At 38.8% G+C, this 26,261-nt stretch overlaps 2 protein-coding genes and 1 long non-coding RNA gene across 3 annotated transcripts in view; all 3 read left to right on the forward strand.

Annotated features, from left to right (window-relative positions):
- Positions 1 to 26,261, forward strand: part of LOC116049941 (uncharacterized threonine-rich GPI-anchored glycoprotein PJ4664.02-like) — a 243,525-nt gene that overhangs the window by 74,437 nt on the left and 142,827 nt on the right. The window lies entirely within an intron of this gene.
- LOC116049947 lies at positions 2,029 to 11,182 on the forward strand. The gene is made up of 3 exons (XR_004104950.2): positions 2,029 to 2,039; positions 9,534 to 9,537; positions 11,094 to 11,182. It is a non-coding gene; the product is annotated as an uncharacterized LOC116049947 (long non-coding RNA).
- On the forward strand, positions 14,331 to 19,062 carry LOC116049942 (adhesion G-protein coupled receptor F1). The gene is made up of 8 exons (XM_031299989.2): positions 14,331 to 14,396; positions 14,501 to 14,676; positions 16,477 to 16,644; positions 16,763 to 18,163; positions 18,257 to 18,298; positions 18,525 to 18,584; positions 18,786 to 18,852; positions 18,931 to 19,062. Exons 1-8 carry the CDS (start codon positions 14,378 to 14,380, stop codon positions 18,999 to 19,001), a joined length of 2,004 nt encoding a protein of 667 aa, XP_031155849.2. The 5' UTR covers positions 14,331 to 14,377; the 3' UTR covers positions 19,002 to 19,062.

A 26,261-nucleotide genomic window follows, 5' to 3' on the forward strand; every position in this document is an offset into this window, starting at 1 on the left:
AAAAAAAAAAAAATAGAAACAAGATTTTTGATCATTATTGGTGCTTATTTCTTAGACGTTAATCAAAACAGGTGAAAGTGCTGGAAATGTAACAATTTTGTAACTTTGTGTGGGAATAGCAGGTGCAGAAAGACAACATGGTTTTATGGCACCTACATTTGAAGATACTCTGGTCCAGGAGACCCGAACACTTCATATGTAATAGTTATGTGTGTGTGTGTGTGTGTGTGTGTGTGTGTGTGTGTGGGGGGGGGGTACCATGTGCAGTCATTGAAAATAAGTTATTAGGGCCCGAGCGCCGACAGCGGCGAAGGCCCTATTGAAACTGAAGGAATTATTATTATTCCCCCCCCTATGCTTAAGCCATGCCCCCTTTCATAATATTTGAACCGTTTAAGTTAGGGTCTTGTGTGAGGTGTCATTGAACTCAGCAGAGAGTTGCTTCTTCATTGGTGATGGTTTGGCCCGCCCCCTATGCTTAAGCCACGCCCCCTTTCATAACATTTGAACGATTTAAGGTTGACCATTGTGTGAGGTATCAATGAACTCAGCAGAGAGTTACTTCTTCATTGGTGATGGTTTGGCCCGCCCCCTTTGTTCAAGCCACGCCCCCTTTCATAAATGCTGACCCATCTAAGGTAGAGTCTTGTGTGAGGTATCATTGAACGCAGCAGGGAGTTCCCTTTTCATTGGTGACGATTTGCACGGTCGTAAGGAGCTGCGACCGCCAGTGACCCCGACACGCGCAGAGGAGCGAGGGCCCGTCCATCGCTGCTTGCAGCTTTAATTTTTTATGTTATTCACAGAAAATGAGCCAAGGCCAATGAGTTTGAGTTTGAAGAAATAATAAATAGCATAATTTTTCTTTAAGCAAACATTGAAAATGGGTCCCATAGACCTGAACACCACACAAGGGTTAAAAGTCAAGACCAAAAAAATATAGGACAACCTATTTATAGGGGGATTAAAACGTGTTATAGTCGGTTCAATACAGAATTTCTAGAAGCTGTACCACAAAACAAATTAAGTAAATGTTTTTATTGTTCTAGATTCAACACTTGACACTACTACACCCACAGATATACCAACAACTGCAGTTACCAGTAAGTGATTTAGAAATTAGGCATGGGTAACACATTTAAAAAAAAAAGTTATACATTTTTAAATGATAAATACTATATTATTATTTTGTTATGTTTTTTTTTCAGATTCAACACAAAATGGTACAACAGATTTGAACACTACCACAGTTGAAACAGCAACAACATTTGTAACAAGTAAGTACTAAAAAACAACTTTATTTTTGTCAATTTTAAATTAGGTCAGTGATTGGACTTTATTGAAATGTCAAAGAGTTTTATCTGAAAAATGTGAAGGTTTACAGTACTTAATATATATGCCTTTTTATTGTAAGCAATCAAAAGTCATTCAATTTCTTTTAGTCTAGGGGGGAGGGTCACCCAACTTTTGTATTCATGAAAATGGCAACATTTCAAAGTGGCTTGTTTGGTGCATATTTATCCATGTAGCTCCATGTAGCTCTCTCAGTCTTGGCCCCTATTGCTAACAGATGGGTCCCCCTATTTTGTCAGCCAGACAATTTGAACTGTAGCTATATAGAGACCGTGGGATTTCCCAAATTGAATAAATCCCGCTCGCACATATAAACACCAAACTGCTTTGCTAGCTCTATCGTGTTGTAACTAAGACATCTAAAGAAAAAATTATTTTATTCATTAGCATGATTGCCGTACTGTTTAGTTCAAAAACATCCAAAACACTGTACGAAAACATAACGGACCAGACGCAAGCTTTTATTTTGAAAAGTCAATGCTTGCGGACTGCACCAAGCCGGGAGGGCATGAGATGGGGAGGGCATGAGATGGGAAGTCTCCAGGCTGCAGCCATACCCGACTCAAATATCCTTTCGGTCGCTTTCTTTGTGTTGGAATTTTAAACTCCGATGGATTTATGAGGACTATGGATAACTACTCCTCAGATCTCTGCAGGGTAAATCTAGACAGCTAGCTAGACTATCTGTCCAATCTGAGTTTTCTGTTGCACGACTAAAACAACCTTTGAACGTACACATGTTCCACCAAAACGAAATGCAAATAAACAACAGCACGTTTTTCTCCCATCCCGGAATGCTATGTGGACTAGCCAGACCCTCCTCCGCAGCGCTGTGGAGGAAGGTCTGGCAACGAAAGACTAAGTAACAAGTAATGTTAGCCTAAAGCTAACTTTATTTGTCCAAAACGTATTAAATGACCTTGGTACTGTTATCACTGTCGTCAGACTGGTTTATAACATGTTAAAGGTCCAGTGTGTAACGTGTTTAGTTGTTCATTATCAAAATCTGTGTTGTCCGTTCACAAACTTAAATTTTTCATGTATATTTACCACCACCATCAAATCAAAGTATTCCTTTTGGCTTGAAATTTTACATTTGCATTCGCATTAACTGGGTTTTCACGTTTTCGCTGTCACGTGATAAACTCACAGGTGCTGCTAATGCTGCTAATGGGCATCGTAGCTTTCCGGCCCCAGCAAGTTTGAAGAATGAAACATGGAGGACCACACTGATTCAAAATCCAAATTTCAGTAACAGGAGTCTTGTAATTATGTAATTATCTTTTCAGACTCAACAACAGTTGCTACAACAGGTGTGACAACAGTTACCACAACACCAACAACTGTAACAAGTAAGTGCTTAAAAATACATGTTGTGACATACTTGTCCAGAAAATATGTATTAAAACTTTATAGTAAGTAATTTGGGCTAGAATAGATTTGGTTTGTATTGCAAGCAATAACATATGATAACAAAATGACCGTTCCATTTGGACGTGACCATGCCTTTCATATTGTCATACTTGATGACCGTTTGTTCATTATAAAACGTTCTTTTCAGATTCAACACCTATTGCTACAACACATCCAAACACCACAACACCCACATCATCATCAACATCTGCAGTTACCAGTAAGTTTTTCAAAAGATGGCGTAGCATTCCATAACTAATTGTTGTTGTTTATCAAATTGTACCTCTCTGTTTAACACACATAATTATGATTTTTTTTTTTTCCAGACTCAACAACAGTTGCTTCAACAGGTGTGGACACAACAACAGTTACTACCACACCAACAACTGTAACAAGTAAGTGCTTAGAAATAATTAAGTGACATACTTTTCCAGAAAATATGTATTAAAACGTTATAGTAAGTAATTTGGACTAGAATAGATTTGGTTTGTATTGCAAGCAATAACATATGGTAACAAAATGACCGTTGCAGATTCAACACCTGTTGCTACAACACATCCAAACACCACAACACCCACAATGTCACCAACAACTGCAGTTACCAGTAAGTTTTTCGAAAGATGGCGTAGCATTCCATAACTAGTTGTTGTTGTTTATCAAATTTTACCTCTCTGTTTAACACACATAATTATATATATATATATATATATATATATATAACTGGTAACTGCAGTTGTTGGTGAAGTGAGTTTCCAGAAATAAGGCATGGGCTAACACTTCCCTGGTTACCATTTGATTGAAATATTTCAGTAATTCACGTTCACTTGAAAGTTGCCACAACACCAACATTTGTTATACATAAACGCCTAAAAATATTATCCGAATTTAGAAATGTAGCAGAGATTACAGCAAGTAATCTGGGCTTGAATCTTTTTGATTTTAGCAATAACATGTTGGCGGTCTTCTGAATAGTATAGGCTCACTTCTTCAGTTACACCATTGGTTGTTAGGATGTCCATCCTCGTTATAACAAAGCAGTTAGTGTTTAAATTAAGAATCTGTGACATACTAGGGTTTCCCGCAGCACTTCGCAGTTAAGGCGGCCGCCTTAACGACACGCTCCTGCCGCCTTAACTAAGTCGTCAAAACAACATAAAAAATATATCTGCCGAGTTACTCTGTCCTGTTTGAGTGGCTGTCGCATCAACATAGTCTGTAGGAAACAAGATAACGGCAAGCTGTCAGGATATCATCAATCACAACGGAAAGAGCATTTGCTGGCAGTGAGTGTAACTGTAGTTTATTCACATTTAAAGGGATGAATCGCCATTTCAACTTTAAGGGTGAGGGTAGACAATCTCAAGGTCCTGACTGTGCCCATGGGGATTATTCTGCCCTTTTGACTTGGGTCAGTCACTATTTAGCCGAATAATTCAGGCGTGCAGGAGGCCGCTGCTCTCTGGTGGGGTATCAGTTTGGAAAACTTGTTTCTGGTGCTGATGCAAAAGAAGGTGTCTCATTCTTATTTTTAGCCACATCTGCAACTGGAACGTTTGTCTCTGATGTGGTTGAGTTTTGTGCTTGTGTAGGTAGGTGAACTGGTATGTTGAAAGGTCATCTGAAGAATCTCCACAAGACAGTTCTGCAGGAGCTGTAGGAGTCAGAGTTGATTCACGTGCCTTCTCCAGACACTAACAGTGATTTGGACTGTGTAGTATACTAGTCCAGTTTGTGCAAGAACAGTTGCAGGAACCCACTTAGGGACCGTTCGGTATTTATGGAATGGACCACCGGATGAAAATAGGGGAGGGTCATGTTTTTTATTCTTTGTTGAGGGAAGGGTCATTACATTTTTTTTAGTCTAGGGGGGAGGGTCACCCATTTTGTATTCATGAGAACAGCAACATTTCAAAGTGGCTTGTTTGGTGCATATTTATCCATGTACCTCCATGTAGCTCTCTCAGTCTTGGCCCCTATCGCCCTATTGCCGTACTGTTTAGTTCAAAAACATCCAAAACACCGTACGAAAACATAACGGACCAGACGCAAGCTTTTATTTTGAAAAGTCAAAACTTGCGGACTCCACCAAGCCGGGAGGGACGTGAAGTCTCCAGGCTGCAGCCATACCCGACTCAAATATCCTTTCGGTCCCGGTGATATATATATATATATATATATATATATATATATATATATATATATAAATGACAGCCTTTTCAAGGCATTTGAGAAGGAAGGAGTGGTAGCATGCAAGCTCCCAAATTGACGCTCGTCTGAGAAATGGAGTTTTGGATAATGTTCAGCTTTGGCAGCTTTACCTATATGCTAAAATATACAATGACTGAGGAAGCCTAGTGACGAGTCCATAGCAACCAGTGTTGAATTACCCAGTGTGCTTTGCTGAATGGTCTCAATGTTTTATTGTTTTATTTCATGTGAATACTAGTTTACTAGATGAGTAAGTTAGTATTTAAAGTAATGCAGTAATGCAGGAAGTGTGCATTTAGTTTCCATGCTTATTGTGTTTCCACAACAATGTTAGTGAGTAAATCTACTGAAATGGCCACCACACCATAACAGAGGAGTGTGATGCGTAAGATGAGAATGCAAAGGTTTAGTCACGTATGTCATGGCTGTAGAAAAACAATGGGTATCTGTAAGTCTGTGCCAAGTGCAAACCAGTATAGAAGGCATCAGTAAATTGCCAGAGAGGGTCATCCCTTTTTTCCATATCATTTTGGAGGGTCATCCAAAATGTATTGCTTGTGAAGGGAGGGTCAGGTCTATTTTGACTAAAGATCCCCAAACTCCTCTGGTGGCTCCTGAAATAAATAACGAACAGTCCCTTAGGTCCGCGTTCGTAGTTCCTTGCAAACACAGATTCTCCAGAAATGAAAAATCTCTCCTTGGCCTAATGTTCCTTTCGCATAATCTGCTTCTCTTGCTGCTTTTGAACAGTGTCCTTCACTGCTGATGGTTTCAAGAGACTGAAAGTGGTGCGCACATATCTTTTTAACATCAGGCTTGCAGGAGAAGACTTTTTTGTTGCATGTGGGCTTTTTTGGTAATTTAGCAGTAGCTTGTGCAGTCTCTGATGCAGTGTTCCTTGACCTTGTGATTACTCCTCGACGCAGCGGCCGCGGGTTTGACTTCGACCTGCGGCCCTTTGCTGCATGTCGTTCCCCCTCTCGCTCCCCTTTCATGTCTATACTGTCCTGTCAAAATAAAGGCCTAAATGCCCACTAAAAGCTAAAAGGGAAAGTGAAAGACAACGGGCGATAACGTAAGTCACACTCGGTCAGGCTTTAACAGATGAAGACAATTACGGGATTGTAAATGATTCAAACCTGACCCCGAATTGGCCCTCAGGTATGTAATATGTATATTTCATTCATAAAATAACTTACGCAATGTAATTGTACGTCGGTAGCAAACATTAAATGACGTCCCCCTTCCATTTAGCGCTGTCTTTTTATTCCTTTCAGTCCGTGTTTTTGTTGGCTTACTATTTTCTTTTCCCTTGTCCCCTTGTAACATTAATTGTGTAAAGCGTCCATGGGTTTCATGAAATGCGCTATATTAATCTAAGTTATTATTACGTTGGTTGCTTTAACAAACTCTTAATGCTTTGGCTCGTGGCACATTGACAGTGATACCCGGTTTAGCTCACAAGACATCCAAAGTAGACTAAGTTACCGTATGCAACACTGAAATGCAAAGATGCATCTGTAACTTATTCTCTTATTGTAAATTAATGATTTTCCGGTTTGAGCAAAACATTCATCGCGACTATATGACCTTCCAGTAACGCTAACTCACTAATATACAGTGGGCAATACAGCACCGTAAAAAAAAAAAAAACACTGCCACTTTTGTCCAAAGCAGACGCTATAATCAACACAAACTGAAAGTTACATATAGCCACTTAAAGCTTTGTTTCCATTGCCAGCAAAACCAGATTCAATGAGAATACAGTTGAATACAACATACCCAAGCACCACAACACCCACAACTACATCAACAACTGTAGATAGCAGTAGGTTTATGTACGCAAGTGGTTGGGTAAATGTTTCAGTAATTTAACAACACTTTTCAGGATTTTCTTTATGTATATTTATTTTTTCATCTTCAACACCTGTTGCTACAACAGTTATGAACACTACAACAGCTGATACACTAATAACACTTATTACATGTAAGCACTTCAAAATATTTTGAATTTTTGAATATATCAACACCACCAACAAATGTAACAAGTAGGTACTAACCTAAGTACAAATTGTTACAGTATGCTATTTTGATTTTTTAGCAATAATGTATGCTGATAAATATTACGACACATCTGCACACCACAACACTTAAAAAGTGCCACTGCTCAGATTATTAATAAAGCATCTGACAACTTCATGGAAAGGATACTTACAGAGGTTTGCCTTTTTGTCGCTATTGCCAACTCACCAGACTCCATTTAAATAAACATAATTTCCGAATTATACTTGCATTTTGTGTTTGTACTAGAACGTGTTTACATGCTTTAATGTAAAAAAAATTTTTTTTCTAATACTGCCCATGGCTGCTGCACCTGTATTCACCCTCTGTATGAGACGCTCTATAGGAGTGCCTGTCTCTTTAATCCCTCCTCCCAAAAAAGCCCAGTCTGCTCTGATTGGCCAGTGCACTCTCTGGAACGTCTGGAACCTCTGCTCTATGTTTCACTCATAGACTGTATATTCATATTATACAGTTTATGGTTTCACTAGTTGAACTTGGAGCTACTGCAACGGAGTATATAGCAGGGGCCCGTTTCAGAAAGCAGGTTTAGTGAAAACTTTGAGTTTGTTAACCCTGAGATGAGGGAAACTCTGGGTTTTCTGTTTCAGAAAGAGAGGTATCTTAACCTCAGAGTCAGTTACTATGGTAACTGAGCCTGTGAACCCAACCTGGTCGGGAGCAGGGGTCCGTTTCAGGAAGGAGGTTTAACAAACTCTGAGTCTAACCCTGATGTCTGAGTTGATTTACCCTGAGATGGGAAACTCAGAGTTTTCGGTTCCAGAACAGCTGATATGAGTTGGTTCAATCAACTCCGAGTATGTTCACGCGCGTGCACCACCACGATAAAAAGGCAGCATGAATGGAGCCATGATACTACGATTCACCATGGTAATAACCACAAACAAACGGGTCAGCGGAAATACTCATGCGCACAAACAACAAGCTTGAACATGTATTTTGTTAAAAAAGCAAGAGAGAGAGAATTGGTGTGTGAGAAAATTGCTGCTCGAGTCAATGCGTAAGCATTAACAGTGTATTAATTTCCTATTTAATCACAGTTAACTTATAATATTACTGGTGAAAACTGGAATTGTATTACACCTATAATTTCATTTGGGTGCAATCCTGCGGGCGAAAAAGTAAGCTACCACAATATCCCATTCTGAGGCTGCAACACCATGATCATTAACAGAACTACAATTTATAATCATTTATTTCTTTTTAATGGCTCTCACTGGTTTGTGTCCAGGGAACAACTACAAAAAACGTTTAAAAAACGTTTCAGAGCGAGTCACACTTTTCTGACGGCTACAGTGGCTTTACTATTACAGTATGATCTGCATCACCAATAAAGAAAACTGACGTTTGCAAAAAACGTAATGCGACACAAAGAATCTGCTGGGATGTTAAAGCATGTCCACGATGGTGGATGTTAGTGATATGAGGACGGATAAGGTAGCCTATCTACATATCTGATGGACTGTGAAAAAATGTGGAAATGAAAATATATTTAGTCGGGACTCAATATCATCTCCCGACGTAAACTCTCTGTGAAGTAATACAGCTTTTTCATCAACGGGATCGTCGACAAAAGGACATGACATGTTTGAGAATTTTTTTTTTATAATCTGCCTAACAATAAGTTTTATTTATTAAGTTTTTATTCATGCAGATAACAAACATTAAAATGATACAGACTGAATGAATGAATGAGGAAATGAGAGAGAAGAAACCCCGAGTTTCTCTCAGTCTCCTCCCTCTGACATAGTGTCAGAAACCCCGAGTTTCTCTCAGTCTCATAGTCTCTCTCAGAGACTGAGAGAAACTCGGGGTTTCTTGAAGAAAACCTGCTCCCGACCAGGTTAGGTTCACAAGTTACCTCTCTTTCTGAAAAGGAAAACCCAGAGTTTCCCTCATCTCAGGGTTAACAAACTCAGAGTTTTCACTAAACCTGCTTTCTGAAACGGACCCCAGGTTTTCTTCAAGAAACCTTGAGTTTTTCTCAGTCTCCTCGCTCTGACCCAGCGCTCTCTCATTTCCTCATTCATTCATTCAGTCTATATCAGGCACATTTTAGCACAGTTTGTTATCTGCATGAATAAAATAAACAGTGTTGGTTTATTAACTGTGTTAGGCAGACTATAAAACGTTTTTTATCTCAAACATGGCATTTCCTTTTGTCGACGATTTCGTTGATGAAGAAACTGTATTACTTCGTTAGTTAAACATATGTCGGGAGATGATATTGAGGCACCGACTATAGGTGCATTTTAATTTCCAGATAACTTCCTATTTGAGCGGTATCGTTTTTCTTCCCAGACTATCAGGAATGTAGCCTACATAACCTTATCCGTCCTCGTATCACTAACGTCACCCATCGTGGACATGCTCTACATCTCAGCAGATTATTTGTGTCACATTACATTTTTTTGGAAATGGCAGTTTTCTTTACAACATTGGTGATGCAGAGCATATTAGTAAAGCCACTGAAATAGATAGGTTCAGTATTTCACCAGTGTTATTAGGCTATACTTATGATTAAATATGATAAACACTATATTGGAATATACGCATTTACTCTAGCAGCAATTTTCTCCCACGCTAATTCTCTCTCTTTTGCAGCAGCCGCTGTGTTGCTTTTTTAACGAAATACATGTTCAAACTCGCGTGCGCATGAGTATTTCTGTCGAACCGTTTGTTTGTGGTTGTTACCATGGTGAATCGTAGTATCAGGGCTCCATTCATGCTGCCTTTTTATTGTGGTGGTGCACGCGCATGAACCTACTCTGAGTTGATTGAACCAACTCAAATCAGCTGTTCTGAAACCGAAAACTCAGAGTTTCCATCTCAGGGTAAATCAACTCTGAGATCAGGGTTAGACTCAGAGTTTGTTAAACCTCCTTCCTGAAACGGGCCCCTAGACTTTGTACCGTGAGAAATCAAAATAAAGGCTTCTAAACCAAATATTACACAACCGGACATGTCCCAGCAGTAAAGTGACCGGAATTTGGAGAGAAATTACCAGCATTGGCCAAGATTGCAGCTATGCCGCGTTTCCATGTATGAACCAAACACTACCCAATTGGACATGTTTCAGCAGTAATTGGGGAGAATTTAACAACATTGTCAGCCAAGATGACATTGTTTACTGCTGTTTGCCATGTAGCTACTTTAGTTAGCAGTTGACACTTATAGAATATAGCAGCAATTTCTACAGTCAGAAATCACAAATAAAGGCTTTTAAACCAAATACTAGCCTACTAACAGAAAATATTTCAGGGGTAATGTGACCCGGAATTGGGGAGAATTTAACGACACTGGCAGCCAAGGTGACATTGTTTACTGCCGTTAGCATGTAGTTACATGGGACAATTTTAACACCACAGTGGCTTAAAAAAAACACACACTCAAGTCCTGCCTACTTGGAGCAGATGACCAATTATAGAAGGCCTGCTTAGAGTTGTGTAAGACTTAGCCAGAGTAGAAAAAAGTGTTGAAACTGGAGCGTTAAGAATAGTAGGAAATCTGAATGTTTTAGCTCACAGGGATTTGTCTAAAATACGTTTACCTCATTATTTGAATGGCCATGCTTAACATGAAAATCCAACGTTATAACATTGTAGATATGACAGAAAACAAGGAAAAGCATAATATGTGACCTTTAACATACACTTCATTCAAAGTTGAACGGCCAACTGAACAACTGACAGAAACAAACTAGAACTAAAAAAAGATGTCTTGGTGGTTCAAACAATTACAACTCTGGTTCGGTTGGAATAAATCCTTAATTTGCCCAATTACATTTGGAAATACACTGGATCTATACACGCTAAAAGTATTGTTTGTTTAAATGAAGTCTGGTGAGTTTGGTGATAACGATTTTAGAGTTGTTTTTGTTTCTAGTTAAACAAAAATTATCTAACTCTTTCACAAAAAGCTCTATCTCTGAAGGGATCCTTTCCATAATGTTGTCAGAAAATTAGAATAATAATCTGAGCATGTCAGTGGCAAAAACAGCAGTGGACGTAAATTGACGATGCACATTTGTCCTTCAGGATTACATTGCAGCCCGGTTTGCGGCTGCCGGTTACCGTGTTCTTGCTCAATACTTGACCAATTTAAAGATTCTTACATTAGTCACTTAGACACCAATTGGGTCCAGGTTGAAAAAAGCTGAAATTACCCTTTAAGGTTATGCAAAACACTGTGTTGTAACAAAACCCACTGCTGTGTGACGCAGTATTATATAGTATTATAGAATAATAAATAGAAATTAAAAATGATGTGTTTTGTTTAAACTGTTACATTGTCAGCTACTACTGTGACCAGCCAAAATAACACAGTTATCTCTATACCAGCGGTTAATTCTACCCCTGTTCCAACCACAGCCGGCACAACAGCTACTAGTACCAAGGCTACAACAGCTTCTACCACTATCCCCACCAACACTTCCAGCACAACCTTCAGTACCCCTTCAACAATCTCGACAGCTCCTACTACACCAACAGTTACAGCAGCGCCTCCTTCAACAGGTATTGTTTTATTGACAAAAAGGGGGTAAAAAGGCACTATGGATCGCTTTATGACAAATGATATCTTATATTATTGATTACCTTATATCAGATGTTTTAAACACCACTTTTCCAGTTGTAATGTTTGGTGGCCATCAGAACTGAGGGTCAAACTTTCTAATTCAAACATGTTAGGATTGCTAACAATTACAATGACAATGACAGAGGATTTAAAGTAGAATTTCAGGCACTAAAAAGCCCATACACTAAAAAGATAATTAACTCATATATGGCTTCAGAGTGCATTGATTTCTTTTGTCAGTTCTTAAGCCTGTCTGTGAAGCTCCAAATTTCTATATCCTACAGTATAGGGCTGTCAAAAGCAGCATAATTACGTTTGAATATTTATCCTAAAAAACACATAAGTTTGAATATCTATTTGTGGGCATTATCCACACAGGTAATCAAACCAATTCAATGGTAGACATAACTAATAATAAACATATATTTTTTAAAGATCTACATACACATTACAGCATTAACTAATAAAATAATGTCTACTGTAAAAATCTTAATTTAAATATCTTAGACCTCTCTCCCTATCTCTCTGGAGAGTGATTTTACATGGCCATTTGTCTACCCTGAAGTGATTTTTGTGTTAGAAAGCCGTCACAATGATTCTGTCTATACACAGACATGGAGCTTAACGTTTAGGGAGCAGCAGCCAAGGCCCATGCTAGAATGTGTGAGGTAGACAGCCGCTGCTCTATTACAGTATGACAGTAAGACCACTTGTCATGCAAATGTAAAAACATATCATAATGCTGTAATGTCTTATACTGTACTGTACATTTTTCTACTTACTGCCCCCATTTTTACCTTTTCTTTTTGTTATGAAGATATTTAATTATACTAACTTCATTTAAATAGCTTGATGTGCAACATGGCCTCTCAGAAATCACTTTTGTCATGTAAGCTTGCTGGACTTTTTAACTTGCAGAAGGTTTTTTGTAAATATGAAGTTTGATGTGAACTTAATGGAGACAAAAGATACTGTATGTTTAATAGACTGCCTAATTGACTTTTGATATGAGACAGTACAAAAAGAATAACAGCTAATAGAGTGCATTTTGTTGAATTATCCAATACATTGCACTAAACACTACTTGAATATTGGTCTGCTTAGTTCTACCAGCCACATGACATAAATATAGTTTAAAGGGATATGAACACTGTTGAGAGAAATAGTTTTATATACCTTTGATCTGCACTGGTAATGCAAATACTAAAACGAGCCATCATTTACAACTGTCCCTTCTTTTATTTTTGTGTCCTGTCTACCTGACCTTTTTCTGGTGTTTATCCTTTTCTTTACATCACGAAAAAAACAGAAAAATATTTATCCATAGCTTTGCTCATATTTTTCATCTCTTTTAAATGAACAGTCTTCAAAGTGGAGATGTCAATGGAACTAGACAAGCAATTCACAGCCACATTAAATGATGCAACAAGTTCTGAATACAAAGATCTTAAATCAAGGATTGAGTCAGTGGTAAGTGCATTGATTACTCCATATCCAATTAGTAAGTAACTTGTATTTCCTGTTCTCCATGTTACAATGTTGATATCATATACATATCTCTCTCACAGTTAAATGAGCAGTATAAAGGAATCACAGGGTTTATCGGTGTTTCTGTTAACGGATTCAGGTATGAAATTTCTGGCTTTAAAAACATTTTTCCGGCAGGACTCCGTACATATTTTACACCACAACTTTGTCTTTTGTTTGTTCTTACAGAAAAGGAAGTATAATCACAGACTTTGTTGTTCAGACAACACAAGTTAAGCCGACTGAAGTGGCTGAAGCAAATAAAAATATCCCTGATGCAATGAAGTCTATTGCTACAGTCATTGGTTCAGTTACTGCAGATTACAACAGTAAGTTAAAAAAAATAGTACCTAATTACATATTTTTGGCTTGACCGAATTCCCAACTGATCTCTTTTTAACTTTTTTTAAAGGTCAAAATGCAATCAACATACCACTCACGTATACTGGTACAAGCATGGCGCTGACATGTGGGCCTCCTGACATTAATGTGGGACAAATTAATGGTTCTGAGTGGAAATTCAATGGAAAGAAAATTACAGAAAGTGCAAGAATTAAAGTAAATACTTCTGGCAATGTGTCTATGCTTACAGTTGACAACGTCATTCTTGCTGATATTGGTAAGTCAAAGATAGCTGGATTTGAACTACTAAGACATCAGTAAACATGAAACTACTATAAAATGTTACCAATGCAGTCATATACACTTGTGACAAATTATAAATTTATCTTTATTTTACAGTATACTAATGCAATCATTAATATTTACTTCTCTTCATCACAGGACTTTATGAATGTACTCTAATAGGCGAAGTCATTAATGTCAACCAAAAAGGAGATGCAACGAATAAAATCCAACAAGCTCCCATTGTACAACTACAGAGTATTCTTAACGTTCATTGTAATGTGCCAGGACAGATACAACCACTTAACTGTTGCGTGCAGTCCCTCTATACGGTCAATTGGTTTAGCCCCATTGATACACTCTTAGGTAAGTATGAAGTGACATTGAAAACAGTTAAATCTGACCATACTGAAAAGCTGGACACAGCTATTAACAGTTTATATTATTAACAACACTGTTTACAGATTCCAAAAAAGTTTCCAATGGTAAAGAAACCTGCATCACGTATAATTACGTGTTTAAGAGCTGCGGACAGCAGAAAATAGATTTTTTTTGTAAGGTAGATAATCTGAAGGATTATGATAAAATAACAACAATGAAGGTTTTCACAGAAGGTAAGAGCAACCTTTGAAATATGATTATATTGCCTTAGCTAATAGATGTTAGCTGTTTTACCTTTTTTCCTGTGTAAAACTAATTGATTTTTGTAATTCTTTAGCTCCAACATGTGTTGATACTCAGTATGGGACTGGACGAGTAGGCGACACATCAATCGTAAGATGTAATCCTGGTCAGGTGGGGAGCAGGACTTTTGTCTGTCAGCAAACAGGGTGGATGCTTTCGGAGGACACCTGCATCGTAACAGCAATCCAAGAATTGTTCGTTGTTTCAACGGTACGTGATCTTTTGCAAACAAATCATCCCCATTAGAACTCCCCCAGAAGATACAAAATACCATACGGTCAAATATTGCTTAATAACAAAAAAGTAATGCCATGTTACCATGGCGTGCAGTTAACTTTTTGGGCCACCAGCCACACAGGCTTTTTAACAGCCAAATTTGTTGATGACTTGCAGTCCTTAATGGCTTCTAATTTTAGAAGCTTCTAATTTTAGAAGCCATTAAGTTTAGTCACGATTACAAAAGGATGAACTTTGCTTTCTCTAAGCCATACACACAACAGTCACTGCACTACATTTGTTCTGTACTACTGATGTTTAATCAGGTTGTGGATGAAACATACAGTATGAAACCTGGTTATTCATCTTCAAGTATGTTTCTACTGTTATGCAGGTTTCTGATTGTTTCTGTGATGTGTGGTTTCTGTTATTTACTGAGGTTCAGGTAGTATCAGTATCGGCCTTTCAGTTGTGGATGTTCTGACCAAATTTTATGATTCTACATTATGCAACTTACAATGCACACTTTAGGCAGACATTGATGAAGCAATTTGAATAGTTCTGCATCAAGAAAATTGTATTGCCCATTGTATTTTCTATAATATCTATTAAGAGTGGATGTTGGTGTTGATCTGTTGCAGGAAGACCTGGACAGGATTTCAACACTTGTTAACCTCAGCGTTAACAAAATACTGACGTTCTGAACACAAAGCAGCACTCCACATCACTAAAAAATGTTTACAGTTACCACATTGCTAACATTGTTCATGCTTATAGCTATCATATAATTCATTTAAACTGACCGCTGTTTTCATATAATGTATTGTTTGGCTGAGCGGGTCACTTGTTTGAGCAAACCCAAAACACAGTTACATGTATAGCCAATACCTTACTATTACTTTATTTCTAATTTCAGGAGGTAGATCCGTGTTTATCATTGCATCTTTTGTTACCTGACATATGAGAGTTGAAAATGCCCCTGTGCACAAAGTGGGACATACTTGTCCTTGTTATGGGGTCTTGTCCCGAAGCCTATTTTGTTTTTATGGAACATGATTCACACAACAGTGTCATAAAAAAGCAGCTACATGCAGTAAGCTGGACACTTTGGACAGCAGTGTGACCGACTTGGTTTGATTGGGCAATTGGCATCGTAAATGATTAAAATGATTTCTTCCTCTTCCTTAGCACCCCTCCAGCTAGTGGCGTCCTAACCTACTGCCCAACCCCGCTATGTCCAAAACTGGCTCTGCTGGCAATCACATGTAGATCTATATATGACGTTTTATCCTGGGAACTACTAGATCATATCCCCCTGTTGAAGCTCAGCAAGAAAACAGTCTGGATGAACAAAAATACTAACTTTAATTCCCCTTCGACATGGCAAACTCAGATAGCAAGCTCCAGCTGAACTTCAGAAAGCAATTTTGCAGGCTGCTTGGTCACATTCTGCTCAAGAACCTCATGCTGTGATCGCAGCGTCTCTGGTGCCATAGACCTTTGTTGTACACCACTGCCCCTCTCTCTCTCCACATATTAGCATCCTTCCGGTGCGCCAGCGCAGGAATGTTAACACAGACAGCAGCGTTGTGTGAACTCATTTGACAAGGGCTTGAATGTAATGGACATTTAATTATATGTAAAAGTTCCACACTTTCGCTTAAAAACACATTCTCTTTGCCTTCCCTGCCAGTTTCTAGTGGCCAGAAAACACATCTTTGTATTTATCATGAATAGTTTGTCATCTTATGCTAACATGTGGTGTCATACTTTTCTGTGTATTTTATCTATTAGAATTTGAATAAGGAGGAAGTACCAGACTTTGTGGGGAATCTAAGTAGCACGGTCACAAAAGAAAGAGACAAAATAGCAACGTCATCTGCAACCATATCAGCTATCGTTGACATCCTAAACAACATTGCAAGTGTTTCCACTGGTGATGTCACTGCAACTGTCATGGAGGTAGGCTAAACCTTCCACTCTGTAGCCTTTTAGTAAAGGTTATGTGTTTTGTCATTAAAAACTTTTTGACTTTTTGATGATGTTGTACCTTCACAATGAAATGTCTCTTCATTTGCAGAATGTACTTGAAACAGTTGATGTCATCATTGGTAGTGAATCAAGACAGTCCTGGACATTTCTGAATGCAAATAGAACCAGCAGTGCCAGCTCAGCACTACTGAGTTCAATGGAGTCCCTGTCTGATAGGTTGGTAGGGGAGATTGCCTTCGAGACTCCACGGATCTTGCTCAACAGAACCATTACGTTTAACAACTCCTTTACGGCCAATCTGAACAACAGCATTTTCATAAAAGTTCCAAACATCAACAATAATGTCTTTTTCACCACCATCACCTTCTCCACCCTTGATAATGTTATGCCAGCACGGAACTCCAGCTTTGACGCCATCCGCTTCAACACCACCAGCAATTACACTGTCACAGATAATGCAATAAACGCTGCTGTGGTGCTAGTCAAAACAAAGGCAACAGTTAAGAATGTTAATCTGAGCTTCAACAAGCTTAACAGTTCCCTGTTACTAAACGCACAGTGTGTCTTCTGGAACTTCACACTCTTTAATAATTTGGGAGCTTGGGATGACGAGGGTTGTACGTTTGTTTCCGATATAAACAACATTGTAACCTGCAGCTGCAACCATCTCACCTCATTCTCAATTCTGATGGCAACAGACATCCCTCCAGAACTGAGAGAAGCCTTGGATATAATCACTTATTTTGGAGTTGGGATATCTATGGCAAGCTTAGTTATATGTCTCATTATTGAAGGATACGTGTGGAAAGACGTTACTAGAAATAGCACTTCCTTCATGCGCCATGTTTCCATCATTAACACTGCCCTGTCTCTGTTGATTGCTGACATCTGTTTCATCATCGGGGCTTCTATTGCCAAGAACCCCCTTGAAAACCCAGGGGGGGACTATAACGTTCCAGTAGGACCATGCAGCACAGCAACATTTTTTATGCACTTTTTCTACCTTGCTCTGTTTTTTTGGATGCTTGTGTCAGGCCTTCTGCTCTTTTACCGCACGGTCATGGTCTTCTCCCACATGTCCAAGTCAATCATGCTGGCCATCGGCTTCTTATTAGGCTACGGGTGCCCTCTGATTATAGCTGTTATTACTGTTGCTGTCACAGCACCAGGGAATGGATACATCAGGGCAGACAATGCTTGCTGGCTCAACTGGATTCAGACACATGCCCTGCTGGCCTTAGTGATACCTGCCTTGACTATAGTTTTCATCAACATTATAATCGTGATCGTGGTATTATTCAAAATGCTGAGAAGAGGTGTAGGAGACGCCACCCAAAGAGATGAAAAGCAAACGCTGGTGGTCATTGTCAGGTGTTTAGCCATTTTGACTCCTTTATTTGGACTGACCTGGGCTTTGGGAGTGGGAACCATGATATCATCAACAAATAAGGGAATCCACATTGCTTTTGCATTCTTCAATTCACTACAGGTATTTGCATTCATTGAAATACAAAGTTATTTAATACTTGTGGCAGTATTTTGTGTAATAAAAAAAATGTGCATGTCATCTGTTTTTCCTTAGGGTTTCTTCATTTTAGTGTTTGGGACACTATTCGATTCAAAGGTATGTTGACTTCAAAGAAAGACATTTTGCGAAATATACTTATTTGCTTTTCAGAGTGCTGCCGTAGATGAGAAGATAGATATCACTCTGACAGTAATGGAGAAATTATTTAAATCCTTTAATAACTAATGGCAGCAGAACCACAATGTAAAAAAAATCAATCACAACTTAATTTCCTGGATTCAAAATGATTTTGACATTGACATCCATTTTATTGTGGCTGTAGATCCGTTCTATCCTCTCAAGAAAAGTACCTACACCAAGCACAGGCTCAAATACAACAAGAGTAAGTACATTTTATTAATATCCCAAAACCATTGCATAAACATTTTGAGCTTGTGCGGTTTTCCTTGTTTGTAAAGTATCCTACCTTTGGTTGAATCTACAGACCTGAAATGAATATACTGTGAGAATAGAAATTATACAGACATTATTAAAATGTCCTGTAATAACTTTATTTTGCACGTATTTATTTTTTCTATTATAGAGTACAAGTGGAGGCATTTCCTCTCTCAGTGGCCTAAACTGGATAAATCGACTGCGTGGAAGAAGATGTAAGTTGCGATTTAAATATGGCTTTTTTGCCGTTTACTTGAATAAGCTGTCTTATTAACAATTTATTTGTCTTTCAGATATCTATCGTGTGTCAGAAGCTGCAAACTCAAGCAGCACTGGTGCATCGGAGTCATTTGTCAATATCTGAATTCACGAATCAAACTGTTCACATCAAATTTATTTAATTACTGATTCAAATATATATATGATATTGTAAAAGCTTTTAATTAATTTAAATCAGAAGAAAATGGTGTGGTTCAAAACAAACAGCATTACAAAATGATTGCATGGTAATGTTACTGTTCCCATTTGTGTAATGAGAAGCCCTAGAAAGCAAGTGTGGCATATCTGAAAAAGTTCAGATATACTATATTGTGAATGTAACTGAAATGGTATTTTTTTAAACATTGCTTCATGCAGCATGAAGCAACTATTTCTGATTTTTAAATGTGTAGTCCATTGCTGCTTTGTTAGCCGACAACTTAAGCAACTTATAATTAACAAATGTCGTAGAAGTAGATCCTGAATAACTCTGGATCAATGACTCATGAATCAGTGTGTATGTAACTACACAGTACACTCAAGTACCGAAGTTATTTAAGCCATTCTCACTCCCAACTCGTCTAATACGGACATTTGGTTGGTGGCTCTCAGCGTCAGATACTGATGCAAAAGGCATCCTTTACCATCTGTATGGGGGGCGATGGGCATAGCAGCAGCTTGACCACGGCGCTGTGGGATGTCGTAGTATGAAGAGCGACAACCGTAGCGAGTAGTATAAAAATCAGACATCAGACATCAAGTGTCCAGACCAAGCGCGTCATAAATGACACCAAAGAGGTAGAGGGTAACCAGAGCCTCAAATATCGCTGCTGATGGGATTACATTGGAATAAGTTGAAAGCCCCCTGCGTCTGACTGAGATGCTAAAGAGACTACCCTGACCAAGCATCGTTTTTTGACGCGCTGAGAGTGAAAAATCAAATGTATATAATCATAAAATATTTGTACGTAAACTTAAGTCCTGACTAGTTATTAGGTTTCTCATGATTACCTGACATTACCTACCATGCCTATATCCCCTTAAGTAAGTAGAGCATCATACTTCCTATCTGAAAAGTAGCTAATGAGGATTTAACAGAGTATCACTAATACCACTATTTAATGGAAGGCAGAAATCTATAACTTATTTTAGGAACAAAATGTGATCTATCTTGTGATATATTCTCCACGTATGGATGTACATTGCTTGAAAAGCTCAGTTAAGTCAGTTAACTGCTTTGCACTATACCAAAATCAGTCTGTAAGTTTGTACCAGGAAATCTAGTTTGCACATTGGTATGGAAAGGTAAATTGAGTCTTGGTAGTTGTGTAGCTCAGTAATGTATGTTAGCAAATTATGATGACTCCATTACATTGTTGTTGGGTTTTGTTGTTGTTGTTCTTGTTATTGTTTTGAAATTTTTCAATAAATAAACTGTTAAAAAAAAAAGTAATGTATGTTAGCCTAAGCCTTTTTTTGTGTAATTTCACAAGCATTGCTATCATTGTGGTGAATGTGAATGAACAGTAGCAGTTACATTTTGTTTTTGTTTTAATTGTATTTTTTGAGTTATAAATTTTAAGATGTGTTTTTACTCTATAACATGCAAGATTACATTACATGTCATTTAGCTGACGCTTTTATCCAAAGCGACTTACAATTAAGTGCTTTCAACTGTGAAGGTTCAAACTCCAGACCACAAGTAGTAAGTGCAAATACAGTAGCTTTAAATAGGCAAAGCTACAAAGAGACATATGAAAGTGCAGGTTCGAAAGTGCAAGTTCAAGATTTTTTTTTTTATCCGAGGTGTAGTCGGAAGAGATGCGTTTTTAGCCTTCGGCGGAAGATGTGTAGGCTTTCGGCCATCCTGATATCGATGGGGAGCTCGTTCCACCATTTGGGAGCCAGGACAGTGAACAGTCGGGATTTCGTTGAGTGATTAGTTCTCCCTCGCTGTGAGGGAGCAGCCAGCAGTTTGGCTGATGCAGAACGAAGTGGGCGGGTTGGGGTATATGGTTTGACCATGTTCTGGATGTAAGCGGGTGCTGATCCGTTCGTGGCCCTGTACGTAAGTACTAGTGTCTTGAAGCGGATGCGGGCCGCAATTGGTAGCCAGTGAAGAGAGCGGAGGAGAGGTGTAGTGTGAGAGAACTTGGGGAGGTTGAAGACAAGTCGAGCCGCTGCATTCTGAATGAGCTGTAGGGGTTGGATGGCACATGCAGGCAGGCCAATCAGGAGGGAGTTGCAGTAGTCTAGACGTGAGATGACTAGAGCCTGAACCAGAACCTGAGCCGCCTTCTGCGTTAGAAGGGGAGATTATGCATAAGTTGTTATAACTTGCAATATCATTTACTTAAGTTTGTTATAGACTAACTGAGCGAATCCTGTGTATTGATTTTGTGGTTCAACGAACACAGAACTTAAAGGAGCAGTCTTTGAGGTGACCAGTTGGAGTCAGAAAGAGTCTGGCCACTGGGGCCAGACCAGAACCGGTCACATTTAATCCTTCATTATTTAGCATTATGTGTCTGTTCACGTTTTTGTCATGGCCCACGAACCGCGTTATGACTCATCTTAAATCGACTACGTCTTTGCCTTGATGTTTCTATTAAAGTTTAAGTTCTCAAAGCCCAAATACACTTAGATAATAAGAACATAGCCTAGAAACATGTTTAAAGCATTACAGAATAAGGTTATTATTCTATGTTTTTATACTGTTGACAAATCCTTTCCAACTCCACAACATTCCCTGTCTGAAGAATATTTGTTCCTACTGAAGATGTATCCATATGGAACCTTTAATGTATTCCATACCATGCATCAATACACAGAGGTGAAACTTTAGTTTTATTTCGTGTTGTCAGTGCACAATATTATGATGCTTAAAAATGTACACTTCAGAAGTAAAGTATAATCTATTGTTCCATCTTTATAAGCAATGATATATTTTAGCAAACCTTAAAATAATCAAAACAATTTTGAGTCGCAAAATCACCTTGAAATATTTTTCCTGAAATTATCATTTTGAAAGCTGATCTGAACCAGCTGTAAAAGAAAGCATAAATAAAGGGATTGAGCGTTGAATTTGATAGTGTAAGCCAGTTGAGTGTTTCAATCACAGGAACTGGTGGGGGGTTATAAGATAAAGGCTCAAAGACAATACAAAGAAAATACGGAGTCAAACATAAAAGAAAAACTCCCATTACAATAGCCAGCGTTTTGGTGGCCTTTCTCTCATTCTTACTGACAGTTGCTCCAGACTTTTTGCTCTGACTGGTTGTGTTCTGGATGCTGTTTACCTGTTTCTTAGCAACAAGGAAAATCTTCAGGTAGATACAGAGCATTATGATCGCTGGCAGGTAAAATGAGAGAACAGGTCCAATAGTGTTTGCCATTACAACGTCAACTGAGCACATCCCTTCACATGCTCCTTGGCTGAATCCTGCAATTATGATGCCAATTCCAATTAGAACAGAAACCCCCCAAGTCACAAGGATCATAACCACAGTTATGTGAACATTTATTTTAGTTTTATAGGTCAGAGGCTGACACACAGCATAATATCTGTCAATCGAAATACAACATAAGTTTAGAATAGAAGATGTGCATAGTACATGTTCATGATACATACATGAGCTTACAGTGAATGCCATGCTAAAAGGAAAAACTAAAACTCCGACAAGCAGGTCAGCCACACCCAGAGATAGAATAAGGTAGTTTGTAGGAGTATGGAGCTCTTTGAAGTAAATGATGGAGATTATTACAAGAAGGTTTCCACATATTGTGGCGACAGATAGTATACCAAGGAACACATACTATGGAAGGGTTGCTTGTAAATACATAACTTGTATTATCTAATTCATAGCAGGGATGTATGCCATTAACAGTGTAAGTCCCGTTGACAGTCACTTCTGGTTCCATGCTTTTTTGATATCTGAAATAATAATCTATAATGTTTATTTAATATTTAAGTATTAACATCTATTGAGTCAGCATATATGTACAATTACAGCAACAGCAATCCTTTTCAAGAAAACAAGACATGATCATTTTCAGTTAATTTGAGCTTTTCAGTTTGTGTCCCTTACCAGGTAAATGTAACACCTCAATATAATCCATGCAAGGACAGTGTTACGTGTTCTTATTCACTGCCACTGTGCTGAGGTTTTGGACTTGATTCAGTATTTATAAACCCCTATCTCATTACCTAAATCAACAGAAAATGTGGTCATCCAATCAGATGTGGGTTTGCATGAGATACAAAGATGCAAAGTAGAGGTGGCTGGTAGAGAAGCAGAAACAACATGACAGGGAAGAAGCCGAGGAGGAGGAGAGTGACCATGACAGGGCCATGGGAGCAAGTGAGGAAAAGATGGAAGAGAGAGTAGTTGACGACGTGGTAAGGAGTAGGAAAATTAACAGGGACTCTCAGGAAGGGAGGGAGGCTGTGTGTGTGTGTGTGTGTGTGTGTGTGTGTGTGTGTGTGTGTGTGTGTGTGTGTGTGTGTGTGTGTGTGTATGTGTGTGCGCGCGCGCACACGCGCGTTATGTGCCCCTCACGTCATAACGACAACAAGCAATTTGGCTGTAACATTAAAGTTAAAGTGTGATCTATGCAGTCTGTTCTACTAGGCTCATGTGTATACAGCTGTCTCTCTACATTGCCCAGGCATGTAAGCTAAATTAATTATACCTTAACTTAGCTGACATTTCTCTCTGTTTCTCACTCTTTTAATTGTTACCTTGTTCGAGTAAAACTTTATTGTTCATTGGTGTGGGCCAACGCAACATTTTGACTGACTTTACTGACAATGCTTGTACTTAAATGTTATTAAATAATATGAAATTATACTTTAAAGTCTTTGTCTTTGGCAATTACTTGCATTTGAGTATGGACATTGGCCTCCAGGTCGTCAATCAAAAGTGAGTGAGTACAATGCTTCTCTTGTATTGGTGCTCTTTTCCATGGCATATACTACTCTCAGCTTTATTGTAGCTTTTGGGAAGGGTTATGGTTATTGTATTTAGCATATAATACCGTCCAAAGTGACAAAATATGAATCTTACAATAGTTAAAATGAACAGTAAACAGTTTTTAAAAGTTGCTAAGCCAATGTTAAGCAAAATAATAATAATAACAATAATGGCAATACAATATCAAATATCAATAATAAAAAATAAACAAATACCATAAATAAATATAAATACAAATCATAACTCTAACAATTAATTAATTAATTATTTAAGTGTAAGATCAACAGATAAGTCTTAAGACCCCTCTTGAAGGATCCAAAACTATCACATAAACGCAGAACACTAGGCAACTCATATCATAGAATGCACGCATATTTTAAGAGGACTGTCTGCAGGGAATGTGTCTGACCAGTCACGGTGGGTGTGGGCCGCCTGGGCCAAAAATGCCAGGGCCGATTTTTTGTCCCAGTCCAGCCCTACTGTGAACTAAAATAAAAAAGTGCATTGTAGTTTGTGTATTTATACCCAAAGCATTATCGGTTAGGGGCTACAGTTAGCCTCTGTCATTGAGTATAGAAAATGGCCGAACTCGAGGGGCGGCACCAAGCATGCATTTGAAAATCTCACTGCACACAATTGGATAACACTATGACCAATCACAACAATACACGGAGTGACGTATCCAGAGCCCCATACGCTTAGCTACCAGCGGAGCTAACTGGTAGATTAAACTGTCATCATCTATTTAGCTCGCCTCTGTCCCGCCTATATCAGATACACCGATGTGATTGGTGCAGCTCGGCTACAAGGGCATAGTTAATGAGCATCATTACTCAATGCCAGAGTGACTCGCTGAGCAAATTCAAATTGTGCTCTCGCGAGAACTCTGGATTTCCAGGGTAGGCTATAGTGGTCCTAGTAAAAAAAAAGGTAGTCTGGAGCCCTGCGTTGCGCACCACTCGGAATCAGGGGCGGAGTGGGACCAAAAAATGTACTGGGAAATTTCGTAGACCACCGGCCCTTGAGCAGGGGCGTTTCTAGGACTTGAGGAGGTTCGGGGCTTAGCCCGGACCCATTTAAATAAACTGAAAGCAATGCAAAACAGCGATCGGCTTGCCCAGCTTGTTAATAGCCTGTGTATGTTCATTTTAGCTTCCATTTTGTAGATGTTAGCACCAACATTTGGCCTAATCATAACTGGCCTCTCCTTTGGATCGACTTTTCTAATCATATCTGAGTCAGCACACATGTAGCCTAGGCATAATTTACTCCTCCCTCCTCTTTTGCATCTTTTGTTGGGGAAGTAACCTCCTTAAATGTGCATTATATATGAATAAATTAAAATGAATAATGTATAATTGAGGTGAATAATTGTATTCACCTCAATTATACATTATTCATTTTAATTTATTAATAAACCCCTGGACTGTAGGCTAATATTTCAGGTGTTTGAGCAAGATTTCTGCTCATGTTCAAAACTTTGTCTCATTCAAAATATAACTCATCCCGTCTGTGTTCTCTGAGATTTGAAGGAGTCGTGATATTTTGAGAAAAATAGTTATAATAGGCTATTACAAGAATAAAGTCACTATATTTCAGAAAATAATCTACCTGCACTATAGTCTGCTGTGCATTACGTGATTGCTCTGCTGATACGGTAGATCACAGACCTTCTGACAGACAGAGCCCCGTTTGGGTCTCTGGTCTCTGAATGAGACAAGGTTTAGGGAAGTGGTTGTACGCTGCTATACATTGGAGGTGGAAAATTTAAACTACGGCAGAAATACACGCAGCACAAACGCGTCACATCTGCCGCAGCATGTCGACAGCAGAGCGCATCCATAATAAACCTGAAGCTGCACAGCTTTTTACAGCGACTATTATCAGACCGGCCCTCGCAGCCTCGAAACACTACCGGCCCACCGGGCAAAATCATCTGCAGCTGCTGTGTCTTTGTGTGCAGAGCAAAGTCGTGTCATTGCTGCTGTACAGGAACACACAAAACCTTCATTATCAGAGTCGGGGACTGAGGTTCCTGTGATGGAGCAACTGCAGACAATTTCCTCTGCTAATGAGGAGATTGATCCCGGTTATGCTGCATTTGTAGCTGATGGTTATGTTTCACTGGTTGGGAGTGATAGGAAAGTTCCTGTAAATATATTAAGAGATTCAGGGGCACTTGACTCATTTATTGTGGACTCTATGGTATCTTTCTCCTCTGAGACAGACACCAGTTCCAGTGTTGCTGTCCAGGGGATGGGTTTGACTGTTTTTTTCTGTCCCACAGCATAAATTGACACTCTTCTCAGATCTGGTGTAAGGTGAAGTGACCATGGGAGTGTGCCCTTCCTTGCCTATGGGGGGAGTACACGTCATTCTAGGAAATGACCTGG

Source organism: Sander lucioperca, chromosome 9 (genome assembly GCF_008315115.2).
Source record: "Sander lucioperca isolate FBNREF2018 chromosome 9, SLUC_FBN_1.2, whole genome shotgun sequence".
NCBI classification, from domain to species: domain Eukaryota; kingdom Metazoa; phylum Chordata; class Actinopteri; order Perciformes; family Percidae; genus Sander; species Sander lucioperca.